Below are 22,687 nucleotides of genomic sequence, written 5' to 3'. Positions count from 1 at the left end.
GACTCGGTACAAAGCCAATACTTACAGCCAATCAATACCTTAAATCTACAGACAAATGTAGACAACCTCTTTTCTGGGAAACTCCCTCGAAGCAAGCCGACAATCTCCAGCCGTCACTTTAAGAAAAATCAACAGTGCAGTGCAGGCGTTTCTGAGTCAGGGACCTGAATTTCTTTTATTGAGCCACTCTGCAGTTGTCATGTGTCCTAACATGTACTGTGCATACCTAGTGCCTAGCAAATATGGTAGTTTCCACATACATATACTATATTCTTTGTGTGTGGCTGTAAAAATGCGAGCTCCTCAGAATGCAAACGTCACTGTTACATATATCCCACTACAGAGTTAAACCAATAAATTGTATTTGACTACAGTATGATTCCACTGCCTCATGTTTAGGTGATTTATTTTAGATTAGCATGTTAGAAAAGCACAAACATGCAAAGAGTCAATAATTTTGCGTTATAATAGATTCAGAGCTTCTTAATACAGTAAAAGCAGATGATTGTCTCTGCTCGCTGTAGGTCTTGAAGGTATTTTTTCATTTATCAGAGCTGTTATTGAATTTTACATCTAAAACACTGCAATACTTTTTCTGCAAATTTAAACGCCTTTCTCTAGTTTCTCTCTCTCTGTAGCTTTTATTTTAAAAACACAACTGGTTAAGATTTCTCTTCAGAAATGTGATGTTTATTAGTCCTTTTTGCGCCACTCAACCTAGTCCTTTCCTTCTGAGCATTTGGGAAGTATCAATAATTTACATGAACCTTGGGGTTATTGATTCCTGCTGCACTTCCACCTACCTTGCTGGCTACATGTTGGTCTGAAAAATTCATGATGAATCCAGGTTGTATGTGGAAGTAGGCATGTACCAAATTACCACAGACGCATCTCGCATGTACAGGGATCTTAACGTTTTTACCAAGAAATCTGTCTAGAAGATCCTGTAACAAAAACTTTACGTTGAAAGTAAAGTTATTATTTACAATTCAAATAAAGGTTATCACCTACGTGTTTTAACAGATTTAATATCCATCTTATTCTGCTTTTCTAGCTGATTTAGCAGAAAACCTTCTAGAAAACAGAAAGCGATCATCAAAAATCTTTTGCTCAGTCATATAGTGAATATTAGACTTCAGCTTACTTGTGGTTTTGGTGGCATTCTGAGCGTTTTGACCATGGGCTGGAAGAGGCTCATTTACTTGTGCAAATATTTATTTAATTATGCAAGATATCATTCAGCATGAAGGATTTATTCCACACAATGCTTGTGCTGAGGTGTGCTCCCCTTTGGTAGTCTCGATTAAAAGGCAGATTCATTAACATCAATAAATGCTACCTGTCTAATATATTGTTTTTCCATCTACAGTGTTTGACTTCCACTGAACTACAAATGTGTTTCTGATACAAATATACATTAGAAGACTGTGTTTAATATAAATGCTCTCACAGCTCGTGTGGGGATCTCCTAAGAGGGACTTAAGCAGTTGGTAAGGAAAGCTTACCCAGCTGTTCTACGTGACCTTTCCCTGCAAGTCTCTGATCTAGATAAACACCTGGGACAGGAATAACAAGTCTCATTATGCAATGTAATTATTGTAATTAATCATAGACAACAATAATGTTAACAGGTCAATGTCAATTAGAGTTGAAGTCTCAGTTGTGTGCATTCTTGGTTCCACGAGCTAAAGGTTGCAAAGGATCAAGGGAGCGTGTAATGTAAGTAATCACTGGCAAACGTACTTGGACAAGATACTAACACAAAATGATTTCCCCATCACCACCAAAAAAATTACCCAAGCCTCCAACAACCAAAATTATAGAACATTATATAGTATCATTACTTTATGCTATGGTACCTAAATCCAAGCTATGGTATACACTCACTGGCTACTGTATTTGGTAGACTTTGCTGAGGCTGCACCCCTTTTTCTTTCAGAACTGCTTTCATTCTTCATGCACAGGTGTTCACAACATTCCTCAGTGATTTTGGTCCATATTGACGAACTAGCATCACACAGTTGCTGCAGATTTGTGAGCAACAAGTCAATGATGTGAATCTGCTGTCCCACCACACCCCAAAACGCTGTATTGGATTGAGATCCTGTGACTTTATAGACCATTTGAGTACAATGAACCTACTGTCAGGTTAAAGAAACCAGTTTGAGATGAGCTCTGGGACATGGTGAATTATACTAACAGGAGTGCTGCACAGTGTAGTCTTCTGCTGCTGTGGCCCATCAGCTTCAGAGTTTGATGTGTTGTTTGTTCAGGTATGCTCTTCTACATACTTTGGTTGTAGTGGGCACTTGAGTTATTTTTTACTTCTTATGAAGCAGTTTGACCTTTTTCTTCTGAAATCTGGCATCAACAAGCCAATATTATCCAAATAAGTCTCATAAAGCACCTTTCTTCATCATTCTGTTGCTCACTTTGAACTGCAGCACATTATCCAATCCATGTCTATATGATTAAACACACTGAGTTTGTGCCATGTGATTCACTGATACATTTTCAATGTGATTGTATCATCAGTATGCCAATATGCCTCGTTTTGTTTTTGCTGCAGGATGAATTTTTACACACAGCGCTCCATAAAAACAGCAGGGAGCAAGGCCAAAAATGCAAAGTCAGCTGCAACAGACATCCAGCACATGGAAGGTGGAAATATATTTAAGTCAAATTGTATGATTAGTGGGCACAGAAGAGTTGTATGTGATCAAACTGAAGAATCATAAAATATTCAGTTGTTTAAAGTAAGTATGTAAATAAAATAATGAATTTGTGTCTTACTTTTTCATATTTTTTTGCAGACAAAATATTCTAAAATTCTAAATGAGTAATCTAAACCATTTTGAAAACCTTCAAAAACTCTCAAGCACAGAAATCACAAAAGTTTCCACTTCTTGACGTCCTTGCTCAGACATTTTTGGAGTGCCATTTCAAAAGCCACAGTTTTCCCTGCAGTGTTGAGACAGATGGTCTCCAAAGGGGGAATTGAATAGACTTCACACTTATTGTGTGAGTTTGCCACTTAGAGGTTGACATGCAGATTATTAAAGAAGCCTCGGAGGGTTTACTTCTTTCCATCTGAAATTTAAAGGAAAATTGATGTTTGTTAATCATGCATCAGCGCCAGTCAGCCAGACTAAAGGTCAGACCAACTAATACTAATATACCTGACACACACTTGCCAACACTGTACCACCCGTCTTCTAAACACCAGAGCACCCAGCCCCCGTCCCTGCAGTGCCTTCTGCTTCCTCTCCCCTGCTATCATAGAGTTACGACCCTGTTTGCTCCCACAAGGGTTGTCTGTACAGTGTGCTCCCCTGCCAGTGCTGCTGAGTGCTGGGAGATAGACGAGGAGAGCCCAGGAGCCTGGCAAGGAAATCAAAGTCCTCTCGGCAAAAGTGAGTGGTGCGGCTATCGAAGAGTGACTACCAGTTCTGGCATGTCTCACAGATAGCGACCAACACTTCTGTGGTGTCTCCTCTCTGATGATGCTGCAGCTAGAATAAAGAGCTTAGTAAAAGCCCTCCACTGATGTCTGATGGTGCTTCTACATTCAGTGACATACAGTACATTCAAGGTAGGCCGTGATAAATATTCGAAGTTTTTGGATTTAAGATTTTTTGAATAATTAATGTATTATTGCTTCTATGCATATATCTTAATTCTATTTCTGGCCATGGTGGGTTAGAGACTATGCCAGAATGCTTAGAGTGTGAGACAGGGGAACACCCCACATATGCCCTCACTTTATCACAGCTCTAATGTAGCCAGTCACTTTCACACTTATCACCAATTTAGAGTCCCCACTTAACTCTAATCTACTGTAGCTGGATTGCCAACAGAAAGCAGACCTCAGCGACTCCTTACATTCACAAATACCCTTCCCGTTTCCATAACATTTGTGAAACTGCCTAAAATATAATTAAAAACAGAATACAGTGATTTACACCTTTATGTAAATGAATGAAATAAGCATCCAGCATCTGGTTAAAGCATTATAACAAACCAGATTTGTATTAGATGGAGGTTCTGAGACTTGCTAGCGGAGGTTTGATTATTAAAAAGTGACTATAAAATAAGGCGCTTAAAGAATCTTGTTTCATGTACATTAAAAGAACATATGTGCAATCTTGAAGATTATGCTCTACCTTTTAATCTCTCTAGAGAGGCCTTCACGTGAAGGGTTTGTCAAACATCTGCCCCAACATCTGCTCGTAATACATATATTCTCTTATGCAGGCTTGTAATGGAAGCTACCTGACTATTTCTTGCTTCAAGCCTTGCTCCATTAGTGCAGGTTTGACCAGCGAAGCTCAAAGGATCTAACAGCAAACATCCAGGGAATCACCTCAGAGACAACACGACAGGCCCATCAAGCCACACGTCAGCTGTAATATCATCTTCAATATCCTGTGCACTCCCTTAGCCAAAGTCATCCACAGTTCTGGCAAACAGCACACCTCCTCCCAACAAAAACAGATGTCTGTTCCTTGACCTCCCCCCCTCTACAGTAACCTGCTAACAGGTTCCACCATTTTTAGTGTTGTAGAGTAATACTTTTAAAGCTTATACTATAGTCAGACATCCCACGCAGGCATCTGGTATGCGGCGCTCATTCATGACCACTCCTTGGTGCAAAGCTGAGGTCAAGTAACACTTTTTGTCAGGCAGTCGTGTTGTGAAACATGATACGTATTAAGTATGTGTGATCCTAAGAGCACTTTACAGGAGAGAGCTCCGTCCTTGAAGCCCAGTTGGGAAAAAAAAAAAAATCAAAGGAAAGGAGAGGCAGCTCTGGGCTATTGTCTGCTGAATAGAGACCTTTGCTTGGTGTGCATCAGGTTAAGATTAAAGTCAAAATCATAGCTTTCTTTATTAATCAATAAAAAACATGACAGTTAAATCAGAATCACAGAATTGTGTAAAAGTCTTGAAGCAGTTCATTGAATACGTGTGCAAAAATGCTTGGAAATGCTGAGCATAAGTTAAGTTTGTACAAGCTTGAAAGCCAACATTTTGTATGACCATCAATTCTGACGAGTTCTCTAACGCCACTGAGTGAAATGCCAAAACCACGACAGAGCAGCCACATTGTTTTACAGATCGCTGCGGCACTCACTGTTGTGCATCTGTCCTTGCCTTCTTATACTCTGACAGACGTGTTGTCGCTGACTTTCAGTCCAGTTCTTTGGCATAGCTCAGCCTTTTCCCCCCCATTTCTCTTCCTTAAGAATGACTTCTTGACAGCCACTCTTGCACTGTGACTGAATCCTGTTGATGAGGCTTCAGTGAACAGTAGATGGATCAGCTGCACGTCCAGATGGATCTCTCAGCTTCTGTGTCAGGTCTTTGCTGACATTCTTTCCTATTTCTGAAAGACATGACTTTCAGATACTGTTCATTTGCTGTAGACAGACAAAATGAAATTTAAGGTGTGAAAAACTAACATTGTCCAGTTTACTCTTTTTTTTTTAAGGACACAATGCACAACGTGCTGAGATATGCCAAGTTTTCATCTAATAGCTCTTTGGGAATCACCCAAAATACAATTCCATACCTGCCAAACTGTTAATTTTGGCATTTCTCATAGGTTGAACTAAATAAATGAGAATTAGTGATGTGTTTTTGTGAGAAACTACTAGTAACAGCACCCAAGGATCCATTTTACAACTGGTAAATTGCCAGATTACACTGCTTTATTCTTTGAGTTTGGGGTGTTTTTATGCTTGAATGAGTCATTGATGTTAAGTTTTGACTTTCAGTGCTCCTCATGGACAAGCACCAGCTTACAACAGTGAACTTTTACATCCTTACGTCCCTAAATTTTCTCTGAGGTGATGTGATCAGGGTCTACTGATTGTGAATCATAACTAAAACAAAAAGAAAACCGAGCGTTTACAACAGTCAGACTCTGGAACTCTCTACATCTGAGCATCAGATCTGAGAGCTTAACTCAATTTTCTGTTCTGGTATTTTGCTGAGAAGCACTTTCTGACATTTATCTTGAAAGGTGCTATAGAAATAACATTCAAATTACTCTTACTTAAGTAACTTAAGGACTGGACTGAAAATAAGTTAAAAAGCAACCAGTGTCCAAAGTAAAACTTTTAAAGACCCTGAAGTTTTTCTCAGAGCACTTTAAAAAGTTACAGAAAGTCTGGTGCCTTGGATGCAAAATCTAAAGATCTGAGGTGTGGCTCAACACTTTTGCACAGTACTGTAGATGTGCTGGCTATAAAAAAAAAAAAAAAAAAACTAACTGCACCAGGTTAGCTTACCTTAATGCCATTTACAAGACAGCAAACATGCTCATTTCTCAAAATGAAAACCTTTTTTTGCCCTGGTCATACCAGGGGTTTTCAAACCTTTTATGAATTTTAGTAAATGAGGTTTAGCACATACAACCATCAAACTCATATTTGCCCTGAAAAATCATATTCAGCTTAGTTTTACTGATTATTTGATACACCTCACCTACAGTGGCTCTGCACCCACCAGTTTGAGAATAATTTCTAATAATATGGTAAATGGCCTGTATTTGTATAGTGCTTTACTTAGTCCCTAAGGACCCCAAAGCGCTTTACACTACATTCAGTCATTCACCCATTCACACAAATTCACACATATATTTAAAAGACAAATGTTTAACTAACTTTTCTTATAGTACTCAGCATTAATTGTCATCCCCAAAAACCTGCAGTGCAATCAGCACACACTACTTATGCCCCCTCAAAGATCATTTCCATTTCATTACACTGCCACTCAGCCAGCTTTGTTTGGCTGAGCCTACATTTGCCTTTGAACATCAATGGCACCTTTTGTCTGAAACTGCTGTAACGTTTCCAGCAATGATCAGATAGCACTTCTGCTATTTTTATTTCTACATGTGGCACTGGCCCAGAAAAATAAGATCTGAGTTGATTAGTGAAGCCTGCAAACCCTTTGTGGTACATCTAAAAGGAAGCCTTCATCTAACAGTCTAAACAGCAGCACTGAAATATGCAGATACGATTAAATAACAGGCAGTCCGATTCATCCTGTTTAAGCACACTAAGAATACCAAATGTTTGACTGAAGCTTTGAATAAGTAAGGAGTCATTTTAAGAAGCATGTTTATTTTATTGCAACCGTCAAGTGTTTAGTTACTCCAAGAAGGTGAGAATATTATGGCTCCATCTCAGAGACCCCGACACGTCCGGACATGTCTTGGTTTCTGTGTCCTTTACACTCATTTTACAGTAAAACACATCTTTCAAATGTCTCTTCTTTAAACGTCTTCTGAAGAAGACAAAATGTTTCAGACACCACCCTGCCATTCAGAGGTAGGGGCTGCAGAGGCAGGTCAGTGCTCAGTGGAAATCTTTACATCATGATGCGCGCGCGCACACACACACACACACACACACACACACACACACACACAGTAGGTAGAATTTTTTTTGCTCGAGTAGCAAAAATATTAGAGTGATGAACAGACTGGCACAGTTCACATTGTATTCAGTATAGCGAATGAACACACTCACTCCCACCCACACTCACACAAACCTGAATATGGCCAGGTAGAGTCTACTAACAGAGGTACTTTTCCGTAATTGAAGTCTTAGCATTTCCATCCAACGCTTATTCCCTCATTTTTCACTTGGATGAGTATCCCACAATCCACCATTTTCCCATCAGTCTAGAAGTCAGTTAATAAGGCGAGTTCGCTGTGTACGCCTCCAACAGCTCCAGCCAGGCTGAGGACCAGGAGGCAGGCAGGGTGCGGCTGGATCAATGTCCTCATGTCTGTGGAAGAAAAGCCGGTAGGGACCCTGGAGCCTGCAGCTTCCCTGCTGCACTCTGTCAATTCCACTCATCTCCTTCTACTGGTTCGCTCTCACGAAGCTCTCAGCTGAAGAAAAAAGTAGATTCTTTCACCCGCTGGAGATCAAAATCACCTGGAGAGGCAGGACGCAATGTGTCAGAGCACATTTAGTCACTGGACAGTAGTTATACAAATTATATGACCTACATAAAAACAAATAAATAAGTGCCACGCAGTATTGCTGCATTTGGTGGAAAAAAAAAAAACTGCTATGTAACACTGATTTCTTATATTATTTAAAAAAAAGTGCAGACATCTCCTCCAACTGAATCATTCTCACAGAGCTAGTTTCCACAGGAACACATTAAAGGCAGCGTGAGCTATCATGTTTACTTTATTAAAGGAACATTTGTGAGCTACTTTTGGATTGAAAATTAAAATAAATGCATGAAGAACAGCAACAATTAGCTAAAGTTAAGCTGCTGTTATATTTGCATGATAAGGGAAAAGTTTAGCATCACAGCATAGCATTTGGTAATAAACCAAAATATTAGGTGCAATCAAAAGGTTGGGGGATCGAGCATATATAAATGAAGACCAACTTCTTGTAAAAGTCTGAGTCGTTTTTAGAACAGGTACCATTTTTAGCTCACTCCATTCAAGGTCCATTATGCCTCTTTGTACTATCTGCTGGATCCTCTAGGGCAGGGGTGGGCAATCTCAGTCCACGAGGGCCGGTGTCCCTGCAGGCTATAGATGTGTCCTCGAACCAACACAGCTGATTTAAATGGCTAAATTAGTTCCTCAACATGTCCTGAAGTTCTCCAGAGGCCTGGTAACGAACTAATCATGTGATTCAGGTGTGTTGACCCAAGGTGAGATCTAAAACCTGCAGGGACACTGGCCCTCGTGGACTGAGATTACCCACCCCTGCTTTAAGGTGTCAAAACTTGAACTTGATTTTCATTTTCAGGAAGTGCTATGAAGTCAAGGAGGAGGAATGAGTGAACATTATGTTGGTGTGCCCACAAAACACAACCCATTTTCAGAGTGCTCTGTTCATGCTCTCAGTGGCATGCTGGCACACACCACAGTTTAGGTTGTTTCCACTAAATGTCTTCCCCCTGATGCCTCAGGATGTTACAGCATAACAGAGTCACCAAGTCAACTCGCATCCCAGAATCTGATTCACCATTGCAAATTTGGGTCTGTTTGAATGAGAACATTTATATTTGCTATCTGTAGGAGTTTGAAGACCATGGTGAAAACGCGACGAGAGCAAGTGCGGTCACTTCCTTCCAGTCAGCAACCAAGATGATCCTGAAGAGCAGATTGGCCAAATTTAAATCACATACTTTTTTAAAATTATTTTTAAGTGACTGCATAATACATTGCATAATCCAAATTATTAAAAATAATCTATGATTCATCCAAAATTGATTAAATCTGAGCAAACTGTTCTAAAAGACCAACTACAACCTTTATGCCACAGAAGAAGAGGAGAAAATTATTCTTTTAAGTGGGTTTTTTAAGTGAAACTTTAATGTTCAAATTGGAGGGCACAAGTAAATTTTCCATTACCACATGAATGCTAATTTTAGGTCTGAATGAGGTCCTGTCCTGCACTCTGTGCTTAGCCTTGTGTGCTCTGCCTCTCTGACAGTTAGGTACACCAGCAGGAGCTGCTGTATAAATTATTGAGGAAAGGACACAAAAAGTGAAGAGTGAAAAGGCTTATTATAGCTGGAACATGCTGACATCAAGTTAATATACTAACTAACTAACATAGATATCAATACAGTTTTTTGTTCCTTCATTCATGTTTGGATACTTGCTGCCCTCTTAGCAGGCATCCAAACTGCCCCATAAACTATGCATAATAATTTATTGTCTTTATTATGTTTTTCCTTCAATTATTGGCTCTGTCAGACTGATAATAAGACACTGCACCCACAACCGATTCATTGAATTGTATTCTTAACTCCAAGTCCAGCACACAAACAGAATAGCTGACAGCCATCATTATTCTCACAGACGGCCAATCAGTTATTCCCAAACTCAGACTCCAGCTGGTAAAACATTCACAGGTTATTGAGTTCTCTCTCCAGCCTTTTTTAAAACCCTAAATTTATAGTTGTAAATACACCTCATCAACTGATGCTCTTCATTACACACACACGTTGAAACCGGATAATCATACGTTTCGGATCCTTTATAGTAAAGATTATACTCCACATTCAGTGGGGCCTTCTATTGAAATGAAAACTGCGGACATGCGGGAAAACAGACGCCCGAGGTGCACACCTGACCGGTCTCAGCCACATAAGCTGATTATGCAGAGGAGGGACACAATTAACAGCAATCAATTGGTACAACCCAGCTGTCAGTGCCAAGCAGATCATAAGTGTACAAATGGAGATGGAGCAAGAGGTTGCATAACAGAAAAGCCTGCATCCACCTGACAGAGAGACAGAGAGAGAGACTGCCTCTGTGCACCACATCCATTTAGGAGAACAATGGATAGAAACGCAAATTACATCAAAAGGTAAAGTGAGGAAGCTGGACCTGCAAGTGGCCATGCAGGTTACGAAACACAATGACACAAGCTTATTAGTTTTTACTTATTATTTTTAGTTATTTAGTTTTTGAAAATGTAGGATACTCTAATCTGGGACCAAATCAGGCTATTTGACCAAGTCTGATATGTATGGACAATATTCAACACTAATCAGAATTATAAAGCAAGGAGGAAAATGCAGAATTGTGAATGGATCCAGTTCATACGGTCCACCAGTATTGCCCTTCTGCTAAGAGCTTTAAGGTATACCTGTACAAGTTCTCTTCTGCCCAATTAGGAACAAACCCCATCAGCCTGTACCTTGTCCTTGTAAACACTCCATCAAGTCCAGGTGTTTGGGAGCCACACAGCCTCATTCAAACTGACCTGTCTGGGGCACTTTGGCCAGCAGCATCATCAGCCTTCTATACTCCTGGTACTTTTTGCTCTTGGCTTCAGTCCTGCCACAAAGAGGAGAGTAATAAAGTTAACTCAGAGAAAAATGTGCTTTTGTCTCTATAGGAGTACAAAGTCAAAGGATTTTCAGCCCTCCTACAAACGCAGTTACCTGTTCTTTCTTCCTTATTAACAAAAATAAAACTAATTGAATATATAAATATGTTTTTTGGTTTAAAAATGTAACTACTGGGAAGAAGGTCTCATTGCCACCACTGTAAAGTCCGCTCTGTTTGTCTGTGCAGTTTTGTCATTCTGCAGATCAGTGTGAGAGCAACTTTATACTCTGCATAAAAACTCTACACAGCAAAGTACATTTGTGCACAGGTGAGCTGGGTTATTTTTTGATACTAGAAAAAAATTACTTTAACATTTTGATGAATAAAGAAACCCAAAATGCCTTTGTAGTTCCACATCTCCTCTTCTCTGACACATCCTAGAATGAAAAATGTGTTCGTGAAACTAGGCAGTAACAATGGTAAGAGAGACAAAGAAGGTGCAGTGGAAGTGGATGATGAGCATAACCCATCTTGAGGCGGAGGATAGTAAGACGGACATGGGGAGAGAGAATCATGTTGTATCTAATGTCATGTAGAAACTGTAGAAAATCTCAGTGCTTTACAAGGACACAAAGCCCTGAGATTAGTGGCTATAAAGCCCTCTTATGTTTGTCTAGCTTCTGTTTTATAACCTGTGCACATGTAGTAGCTGAATATGTTCAATCTGTGGTGGCACATATCACAAATATCATAAAAATCTCATTAAAGGTAATACAATCTAGCATAAACACAGACTCGTGAGAATGATGGCTTGTTATGTAAGAACAAGAGGGACAGACAGCAGATAGGTGCAACTAAGTATGAAAATATGAACTAGTAGCTATTACATAATATTTCACTGAAATGTTGATATTGTATGACAAATATTTTGCTGCCTGAGCAACCACAGTAGTGCTCCTGGGATCTGTGTGTATGAGCCCAGTCAAAAGTGCTCCTCCATGTGGGTGCAAACTCACAGGACTCCTGTGCAGTATTTGTAAAGCAGGAAGTTGGACAGCTCTTGAAGGATTGGCTGGCTGTGCAGGGCGACAAACTGTTCCCGACAAACCTGGCAGGAAGACGAGGCAGAGAGAAGTGCACTTTGAGTTAGTTCGGTTTAAACGTTTGACCGTTTGACTCTGGCTTGCTGACCAACTGAACAATGAATGGAGCACAGAAGAAGAAAAAAAACCAAGGGATGCAACCAAATCTGGCAAATGGACCAGCTCCAAGAGCTGAAACAACTTTGCCTTGGCTGTATGTTTTCTCCATTTCTGCTTCAAAACCCATTTTTGTCAAATGTACTGAAAGAGAAGGTAGGGTGGAAAGAATTTATTAAAGAAGATAACAGGAAAAGATGAGCTGTGTTGTAATATTATTGCGTTAGTATTTCCATATTTATGCAGGTCTGGATATCACGCAGGTCTAATTAAAATCAAATTATTTTCCATAACTTGAAAGAACCCCATGATACACATTTGCTGGCTCGAGGTGACTTAATTTAATAGCTAATTAACAGTCATTCATGAGAAGATCATAGATCATCCAGCACAATATCACACGGAATCTCTACAGGCACGTCAAACTGCTTATCAGAGACCCTAAAACCTTTGCACCCTTCTGTAAATGCTGATATCGTACTGTGCAAAAGTCTTGAGCCACTCGTCATTTCTTTAGATTTTGTTGCCAAGGAGCCAAACTCTGTAATTTTCTTTAAAAAAAAAAAAAAAAAAAGGTCTTTGACTTTCCTTTGGACTAATTTTCAGTTCAGTCATTGTGCCGAAACCTTTTTAGAGGAACTTGTTTTGTTTGTGTGCTGCACCTTAACTCTGACCTATGAATCATTTCAACATAAAAAAGGCACCAATACTCAAGGGACGAACCTGTGTTATGTTGTTACACATAAAAATGTAGCCAGTTTGTTACGAGCAGCCTGTCACAAAACATTTCTTCTTCCATTTCTTTGCTTGAACCTATGAAAATTTCCAAAGATAACACAATTTGACAACCATGACAGCATAAAGTTGCATTTTTGCACCAACATGGTGATTCCCAAAGAGCAGTTAGCTGAAAGCTAATATCGCAGCACACTGCACCATGCATCCTTAAAAAGATATCCAAGAAAACCAGAAAGTAGAAAACAAAGTGGAGGACAAAAACCAAACCAAAACATGTGTCAGGCCTAAACCTAGATCAAGCCTAGACCTTCAGCTTATTTATCTTCTCTAATGTTCAGTGAAAGCTAATCTGAAATCATCTCAGGGGAAGGGAGGCTGTCAAGAAGCCATTCTAAAGGAAGGGACATGGGGAGAAAAGACTGGTGTTTGCCAAATTACACAAGAACTGGACTGAAAATCAGCGATAACACATCTGATAGAGTCACGAATCCAGATTTGAAAGTTCATGGTTTAACTCCTCATCAGAACAAAATATATTAAAGTCAATATCAAATATTGACTTTCAAGCTTTTTAGGATTGTAAAAACTTTTTTTTGCCTTCTAAACTGTATTTGCATGTATGTTTGCAGATTAAGTGCTGTAACAATTTTCCTCACCATATATAAAGAAACGAAGAGTGGGTCAAGACTTTTGCACAGTACTGTAAATATATAGTAACATATACGGTTTTACTATCAGACTATTTCTCCCCCACATCTTGTTAAAAAAAATCCACACCACCTTTTTAAAGTTTATATGTCTGAACGTATCAGAAGAGCTAGAACTAAAGTTTCTTTCCTTTATGAGTTACCTTTATCAATTATGTTGTTTAAATCAGTTTCCTTAAACTTTTAATTATTGTTATCTGTAGGTGCATTTCACAGTGAATCAGAGGTGTACTCCACACCTCACCCAGCACTGATAGGATCCGTGCCCTTTTAATAGGATGCGCAGTCCAGAGAAATTGGCAGGTGAAGGAAGAATCAGTTGCCATTAAAACAAGGATCTACTTCGTGTGCTTAGGTGTTGACCAAGATATTTAATACCCTCCGTCTACTGCTGTGTTCAATTACCTGTGTAATGAGGAAGGCGTACACTCACACAGATGAGACGGAGAATATGCAAGGGAATAAATATAGTGAGAGGGAACTGCTTCATTGGTTCTAACTCCTCTGAGACTGGGTGAAGACATAAAATCCTGACTGCTCTGAAGCTACATCTACAGAAAATTGGGGCCTTATGGTAATTTGATCCATTTTATTCAATGCTGTGTCTCAGTCTGGGCCTGATGACTGAGTTTCAGCTGGCGGGGGCAGGCAGTCATTTATTCAGCACATCAGCCTGTCTGCTGGTGCTACCTGCAGCCTGTATATGTACAAAGCAGTGACAAAAGAAGTTTGTTTCACTGGCATCACCAAGCTGTTCTCCCAAAACTGAAGCACTAGTCATAGGTGCTGCACAAAATATTTTTATCACCTGCTTCGGCTGTAGAAATGCTAAAAGAAGCTCAGGTCTCAGTGATTTCAGAAACACAAAAACACTGCTCAGCTTCGACTAAAGAAAGCAAGACATAATCAGTGGTGTCATTTTTTAACTTTAATTAATCAGCAAAAGAAGGCAAGCACAAAACCCTGAATATACATGATCAAAACATGCTGGAAACAGCTGTGAAAAAATGAAGTAATCTGCACAGGCGGGAGCAAAAAAATGACTGCTTTAAAACATTACCTTGTTCATGGTGTCCACAGTGAGCGCATGCGTCCAGAAACAGTCATGAACTGAGACAAAAGTCAGACCAGAACTGAGAGAGGACAAGAAGAGAGGAGACAAAGGCATCATGACAGGCCACGTGCAGCAATTACATCACAGAAAAAGGACAAAAGAAAGAGTAGACAGTGGTCTATAAAAGGTAAGTGCACAGGACTTTATTAGAAACCTAGCAAGTCAACAGCAGTTATTCATTCAAAGCCAATTATAGTGTCATAAAGAGGGAATGAATTAACAGAATGATGAATGGACTTAATATGAGACTGCACTCCTATGGGATCATGCAAATACAGAGAGTGCCAATATCTGACTCTATAAAAATGATTCTGTAACACCAACAAAAAACGTAAAGAATCTTTTATTTCAGGCTTTTGACACGTTACCTGTAGCAGTGGAGAGATGTCAGCATCATGTGTGTGGAGTCCAGAGAGTGAATGAAGTTTGGTGGAAAAGCATTCTTCTGTTTAACTGTGTCTGGTCTCCTGTGAAAAGACAGAGAACAAAGCGCAGACATATAATACCTTATATAGTTATTTTCTCTAATGGTTCCTGTACACAAGCTTGAAATGGCCTCATTATGAACCGTGCTCATAATTCCCCAGAGTGAGACAGTTACCAATCTATCATTTTTGTTTATGTTTAAGTCTTTGTAAAAATAAAACCTCATTTAAATCTTTCCACCATCCCCATCAATAGTGTCTCCTTGTGCACCTCAGGTTACTTCAGAAACTATGTGAGCTTTGCTTCATCGAAGATACGTTCCAATCACTTGCACGCACACATCTGCGAAGCAACAGGGGAAATTTGTGCAGACCCCAAACTCTGCATAAAACTTCACGTTAAGGATTTCACTGGTGTGGAGTAAGCGGAGACCCTGGCTACAGCTCAGAGACAAAAGTGGAGTTTTCCGTGGAATAGTCCTTCATGCCCAAGCCTGGAGGCAATACTCAAGTCAGGAGCATGACCCGGAGCAAGCCTTCTTGTTTTTTCCAACAGTCACAGGGTCAGAGTGTCCGTCCAGAGCTCTACTGTAACATCTTTAACTGTCTGACATATTAAGTGCCAAATGTCCCAGCCACTGTGGCCTTATCACATAACTACTTAACTATTGATAAAGTAAATGGGTACACATGGGTAGCCATGTAGGTCGAATATAGGTCGGTGTAATAGTCATTTACATTCTATACTAGTATAAGCTTCTTGCAAACAAGAATTTAATGTACAGTATATCAATAAAGACCAACTTTCCCACTGTAAAAAAACAACCTGTTTTATACTTTCTTCTGATAAAGAGAGTACACGCTATTTAACTTGAATGTTGACACATGCTGTCTGTGTGTCAAGGATCATTATTGAAGTGACTGCTGTTGCTTCAGGTGTGTAAATGTGAAACTAACTTTAGAGAGCAACAATGATCCTGCTGTTATATCAATGTGGAGGCATGCAGCTTGCTGCAGTTCACCAAATATGACACACACTGAAACTTTGTTTACAACAGCGTCTTTTATATTTAGATATCTATAAAAGTATAAGGTGCACAGTCTATATGCATGTGTCTAATCCTTGTGTGCACATTGTGTGGATATGTGGGGAAATGTTGGGCGTTCAGAGGTTTGAGGGAGAATATTTGGTGGAGATGTCATGGTATGACACGGTACACTTTAATGCAGCACACTGTAAAGACAGGAGGAGGAGGGGGAGTTTTTCAGGCCCAACTACAAAGTCTTTGATCTACAATACATGTCCTTGTCCCCAAAATGAAATTCACTTAAAACAGTTTTGAGCTCACTGAAGAAAATCCAGCATGTGGTCAGATGGAGACTAAAAATGAAAGCTGTGCTCAAAGTAATGCAGTGCTGTTCGATGAGACAGCCATTAAGGGGAGGTCTACCAGAATGAAATCACATATGGCTAATAGATTTGTAGGTGGAGTCACTGTACATTATAATGGCACCTTGTGCTAACCATTATGGACTGTTAGATCAGAGGCTGAAAGATAAGGAAGCCATAATGCCCATTAACAAGTTGACATTCTGATCCAAGAGTGTTCAGTGGTCTTTATTACATTAGTACTAATGACCAATGTTGGACCTCTATTTTGAACTACACATCTGTGGTTCACATGTTGACCAAATCTATCCGCATTCATACTAAATGAGTGATAAATAAAAACCTGCCACGGTACAGAAAGATGAAGGCTGTGTTGTCTTTAGGCCAGGCTTAACTTCCATTAACTTTATAGTTACTGAGATTATTTCTTCAGAAAACCTTATCAATGAAATGTCATATTATCTTTTTCGCCAGACACACGCACAGATTGGAGCTTAAGAACTGTGTTTTATTTAAACATGTCTTTAATTAGAGCAGGGCGATATGGCCAAAAATATTTATCACGATATATATTTGAAAATTTGCGATAACGATATAACCGACGATATAATTGATGCGAGACAAAATACAACTCCACAACATTACTAGCGCAAAAAGACAACCTTCCATTTATTTTCACTTAAACAAGAAGCTGGTTTTTATGTACATTAAAGCTTTATAAAAATGTAACAGTGCAAATGCAAATTCCTTGCTGAAAGTTTAACCAAAAGGCATTTCCAGTAGAAATGGGCTGACATATCCTGAGCATAACCATGTATAATATCCACTGAAGTTAAAAAGAGGTGCTTTGCAACATTAAACTGCAGTGTGCAGTACGCATTTTTCGGACCATAAGGTGCACGGGATTATAAGGCACATTAAGCGAAACAAAGCAGTCAGATAAATCAAACTTTATTAAACTCATTCTTCTTGCTTCCTCCACTTCTGTACCATTGATTCATTAATGTTGAATTCTCTGGCAGCTGCTCTATTCCCATGTTGTTGCAGTATATTAATGACTAACCTCGTATTGTGGATGGATTATCTCAGTTGTTCTCCTGACTGAAGTTTGGTCCGTTTACAGCATCCTGCCATGCGATTGCATTTGTCTCTAACCATGAAGAACCTTCACGTTAACTTTTATAAGTGGAAAAGTGTTAGTGTTCGTCCTCCAGCTTCACTGTTTATGTTATGCTAACATAGCTGTGTCGCTAGCGATCACGTAGCACATCATTATATACCAGCTAGCCCAACTTCAGTAACCCTACAAACGTCAATGCTGTTTAGTTTCCTGTCTTCATTTATGTTGGAAGTGATAGCAGAGCTGCACGTTTGATTTTTTTCAGAAATCTCTCCGTCAGAACATGCTATATCATGCTTAGGTAACTAGCGAAACTAGCGAGCTAACTTCCGCTAGCTTCCTGCTAACTTCTAACTCCGTTAAATGTAATAACTTTTGTTTTCATGGATGCCTGGAAGTTAAACTTTATAGTTACACCTGGTAAAGCAGCAATGCTGATCGTTTTATTAAAGATGAAAGAATTTAGACAGTTTTTAACTCTAAGTGATGCTGCAGTGTTGTTTGACCTGAAGCACACGGAGTTTAGGACCCAGATTACTCCCAGATTTAAGAGCATCTTAGTCCGACAAATATGACAATAACAACGGCCGCTTGCATGTTCTGCAAAAAAATGTGCTTTGTCGTGTATCTGACGGACAAACACCAAACCAGTTGCACCATTTTTACAAACCAATTCTGGTTCATCTGTTTCACTCAACAATCGGCCATGTGCGTATGAAAACAAAGGCACTGCGCATGCGCGTTTTACTCCCATTCTATCGCGATATTTCATTTTCCTATCGTTGCCTAACATTATACCGGTATTACCGTGAACGGTATAATATGGCCCAGCCCTATCTTTAATTGTCCACGTTTTTTTTTTTTTATAGGTCGAGAAGTCTAATAAACTTTATTTGATTATGGACAATAATGTCCAGCTAATAAAAATCAATGTAGGAGGAAGAGCACACATGAATTTATTACTGTTAATGGATGCATCGCTAAGATTATTAGTCATAATTGAGCTATAAAAGTCACACTGTGGAATAAAGCCCTGCTGTGTGGACGGATTTCAACATCAATATTTATTTTGTGCTATGTGATCTCCGGGGCGCAGCCTGCTTTATGCTTACAGAAGTAATACAAATGCAATGCTGGTGATTCTGATGATGAAATTGGTGGTTAAAAAACATCCTGCCAATCTGCATCCCCTGTGTTCCCATTACCCTGTGCCTGTGCCATTCAAATCCTCTGGGCTGCCACAGACGACAACATTCTAATGGGAATGCAGAAAGAGCACAGACAGCCTGAGCCAAAGCTAAATCAAACACACAGGCATAAACCATGACTGTCTCTGTCAGTCTTCTTTTCCGTCTGTCCATTTTTCTTTTGGCTTGGAAATGTAGACTTACCAAGTGCTTTCAGTTCTGCTGTTTGAGCTTTAAGCTCAGCAAAATCAAGATTTCTGGACATTTGTTTGCAAGCTCGCTTGCGTATCAGTGCACAGAAATTTTCTTTTTCCTCACATGCACACATACACAAAAAACAAAAATGTCAGATTTAAATCACATAAGCCTAACAGAATGTAAAGGTAGACAGGGAGTACTCTGAGTCTCTGAGGTGAAACTGCTCTCTCTACAGAGCAAACAAGCAACTCTTATAGGGCTTGAATCAAAAAGACTGTATTTCACAGCACAGGCCTGGATTAACAACACCTGTTTTTTTAAAAGAAAAAAAGAAGACTAAAGGAAAAAGCAAGAGAACTGAGAAAAAGCCATCAGTACTCCCTTACTACTGCGCCTTCTTAAAAACGATACTGCTGGATCAGTTTACCTTAAGGAGATCATGCAAATATGTGTGGTTCTGTGTATCTGTGTGTGTGGAGTGAAAGGCCAAAGAAAATCACAATGGTTGTGTGGAGTCTGGCTCAGAATGTCAGCTTGCTTCCGCTGACAGCAAATCTCAAGTTTCGGACTGAACTCTTTCCTCCCTCTGACTTCTTCTAACCCTTGCCCTGTTTTGATATTCAAAGGACTGGATCTGTGGTGTACTGTAGATGTCAGACTGAGGAGGATGGCTGTCAGTCTTTGTCATCTGTGTCTCCAGTGCTCTCACTCTGTCATTCCTAGACTCCATTGCTGTCTCTCACTCTGTCTCCTTTTGTTCTCTGCTCACCTCTCTGTCTTTTCTTTAACCTCTCTATCCACACATTTCTAGCTCTTTGCAGTTTTGTAGATGGCAAAAAGAAATTTAGTGATAATTCATCTTTCAACATGTTGAATTCATTGGCATGTTATAGCTCAACCTCTCTTGGTAAATTCATCAGTACCAGAAGATGAATGTTTGGCTTTAAAGGAGTGAAGCCAATTTACATTTAAGAACTATTAAATTTCAACATTGAAATTCTAGTCATGAAGACAGTTATTTTGCTGTATGACAATTGTATAACTCAAATTTAACCCTTAAGTAAATTTTAAAAAGCATTTTTCAGGCTGTGTCACGCAATCTTTAATGTAGAGTACTATGCAAAAGTTCATTTTGCCTCCAAAAAAAAAGAGACTTGTAACTTTTTTATAGTGGTATCGAGCAAAACTTCTCTAGGCTTTCTTTGGGTATCGGCTGCCTGACCATTTTCAGAGGAATATTTTATTCATTGTAGGGCTGCACGATTTTGCATAAAATGAGAATCACGATTTTTTTGGCTTAGAATTGAGATCACGATTCTCTCACGATTTTCTTTTCCAGTATAAATATTTATTGCACTTATTAACTGCACATCAACTTCGTAACAGTTGAGACTGAACATAAAAACAATAAATAAACATAAAAACAACAAATGTCTCACGTTTTGTTGTTGCTGCAAAATGTTGTACTGCTTGAAATTCCGTCTCCACCGTTGCTCGACACTGCGTGTATAGAGCAGGTAGTGCAACAATAGAAAAATAGTTGCGGGACGGCACTGTGTAGCGTTTGTCTAGGGTGTTGATCATTTTCCTAAATCCCTCGTTTTGCACAGTGTTGATGGGAGCCATATCTTTGGTCAGGTGATAAGTGATAGCCTCCGTAATTTCTTTGTGCCTGCGGGAGTTCGACAGGTATAGGGAAGCGCTGTATAAGGTTCCCGTTATTGATGTTTGGGTGGTTGACCGGGACAGATTTTCTCCTGCCACTTTCTCGTCATCCCTGACGTGTTCTCCGTTGTTTTTTCCCTGCTAATGTTAGCATCACACGGCACAGCTTCTGTATCACGTTGTATAAGGCTCCGCCCTTGTCATTTGTTGAGCAGGAAGAGTGAGCGCTTGTTTTCATGCAGAGTACGTCCCGGATCAAAATGCGGTACAGTCGTCGTCGTCTTTTTTTTTTTTTTTAAATCGTTGTCATTTGGAAATGAGATCGCACATAAGTATGAATCGAGATCGCGATTTTCTAACGATTAATCGTGCAGCCCTAATTCATTGTAAAGTCAGACTGGCCACTACAGGTCTTATGGAGTTATGAATTAAAATGTTAATTTTTTTTGTTCAAATCATTATCAATATTTACAAAGGAGAGCATGGGAGAGGTGCAACATCGAGTAAAACACTATGCAGGTCTTGTTGTGTTTTGGAGCTTTACAGCCAATTGTGTTGGGGTTGTTGTCAAATCTGACGTAATTATGATTTACTGATCCACCACACGATACCATGTGGAAAGCTTCTGATTGGCAACATTTGATTTTTCAGCGGGGTAACTATCATATACACACTGCCAATGTAGTAAAAGCATACCTTTAAGAAGAAAACACATGCTTACCTAAGGGAGTTCAAGCTGTGCTGGAGAATAAAGGTGCTAATACCAAATATTGATTTTCGAATTGTGCAAACTCTGTTTTTTCCTTATATACTGGATTTCCATGTATGTCTGAACATATTTCAAACAATTGCTGTACCCGCTTCCCATTTCTTAGAACAATATAAAGAAATTAGGTGTGGTTAAGAACCTTTGCACACTACTGTAAAAAGTGCCTCTTATTATAGAAAAATAAGTGGAATATATTTCACCATTTCTCACATGTTAATGCTTTCTTATCTTGACTGACAGATTTTGTAGCCTGTGCAGCCTCTTCTTATTGCATAATCCCATCTTCTTCAAGTTAATAAGGTATTGAGCCAGTTATTTGACTTTCATTACTAGATCTATAAATGAGGCTTTGTGGAAAGTGGCCTGAACTTATTTTTCAACTCATTTCGATCTCAGTTCCACTTATAATTGAAACAGACAGTGTGCTTTCAAACTATGCTTTCAAAGAGGTTCCTAAAAACCTCTGATGCCATTTTCTACTTTATGACAAATGCGAAGATATTTCAAAGTCTGAGTATGCAATTAGTGAAAACAGCTACAGGAGACAGTGTGGCTGAAGTGCCTCGAAGTGCAACCTAACGGCCCCAAGGGAGCTCTAATTTCCACATTTCTTTACCTCTATAAGCTAACAAGAGATTTGTCGAGTAGTCTGAAGGTACATTTCTAAAATTTGTGACTACAAAAGTCAAAGGCAACCAAAAGAAAGAAAGAAAGAAACAAAGAGCCTGAAGTAATTACCCGCATTGTGTTCTTGTTCTAGGTCAATAATGGACCTTTCAGCTGAAGACATCAATGGGGTCACTTTACATATGCTGTGGGTCAAGGTTAACAACGCAAGAGGAGAAACTGACAGAAACAGGAGAACTTACTCTTTGGTGTCGTGGCTTATCTTGAGGTTTATGTGCTGCATGGTACTCTTCAGCTGGAGAGACAAAAGGAAAAGACAGAGTCAAACTCTTAAATGATACTGGAATTCTGCACAAGATGTTCCTCCTGTATTGGTCAGGCTCTCATTTAAATCTAGTTGTTTAATGGACATTTCAAAAACTGAGAAAAAAAATAAACAAAACAAGGTAAAGGGCTAATGATCATCCCTCTCTGAACTAAAATTGTTTATAGTAGACGCTAGAGCAGGGCGATATGACCAAAAATATTTATCACGATATACATTTGAAAATTTGCGATAACGATATAATTGACACTAGACAAAATACTTTACAACTCCACAACTTTATTAGTGCAAAAAACAAACCATCAATGTATTTTCACTTAAACAAGCAGCTGTTTTTATGTGCATTAAAGTTATATAAAAATTCAGTGCAAATGCAAATATTATGTTGAAGC

At 39.3% G+C, this 22,687-nt stretch overlaps 1 protein-coding gene across 4 annotated transcripts in view; it reads right to left on the bottom strand.

Annotated features, from left to right (window-relative positions):
• Window positions 1-7,113: 7,113 nt before the first annotated feature.
• Window positions 7,114-22,687, bottom strand: part of polrmt (polymerase (RNA) mitochondrial (DNA directed)) — a 56,211-nt gene continuing 40,637 nt past the window's right edge. For all 4 annotated transcript variants that reach the window (XM_024798729.2, XM_076879860.1, XM_076879859.1 and 1 more), the window contains 6 exons: window positions 22,213-22,265; window positions 14,958-15,056; window positions 14,536-14,608; window positions 11,848-11,939; window positions 10,764-10,837; window positions 7,114-7,952 (listed from right to left, as the gene is read on the bottom strand). In XM_024798729.2, coding sequence (XP_024654497.1) covers window positions 7,903-7,952; window positions 10,764-10,837; window positions 11,848-11,939; window positions 14,536-14,608; window positions 14,958-15,056; window positions 22,213-22,265 — 441 coding nt within the window. In that variant the 3' untranslated portion in view covers window positions 7,114-7,902. The remainder of the gene's footprint in view (window positions 7,953-10,763; window positions 10,838-11,847; window positions 11,940-14,535; window positions 14,609-14,957; window positions 15,057-22,212; window positions 22,266-22,687) is intronic.

This window comes from Maylandia zebra, linkage group LG23 (assembly GCF_041146795.1).
Source record: "Maylandia zebra isolate NMK-2024a linkage group LG23, Mzebra_GT3a, whole genome shotgun sequence".
In the NCBI taxonomy this organism is placed as follows: Eukaryota; Metazoa; Chordata; class Actinopteri; order Cichliformes; family Cichlidae; genus Maylandia; species Maylandia zebra.
The sequence above is the reverse complement of the archived record's forward strand: the minus strand, read 5'-3'. Positions and strand labels throughout refer to the sequence as shown.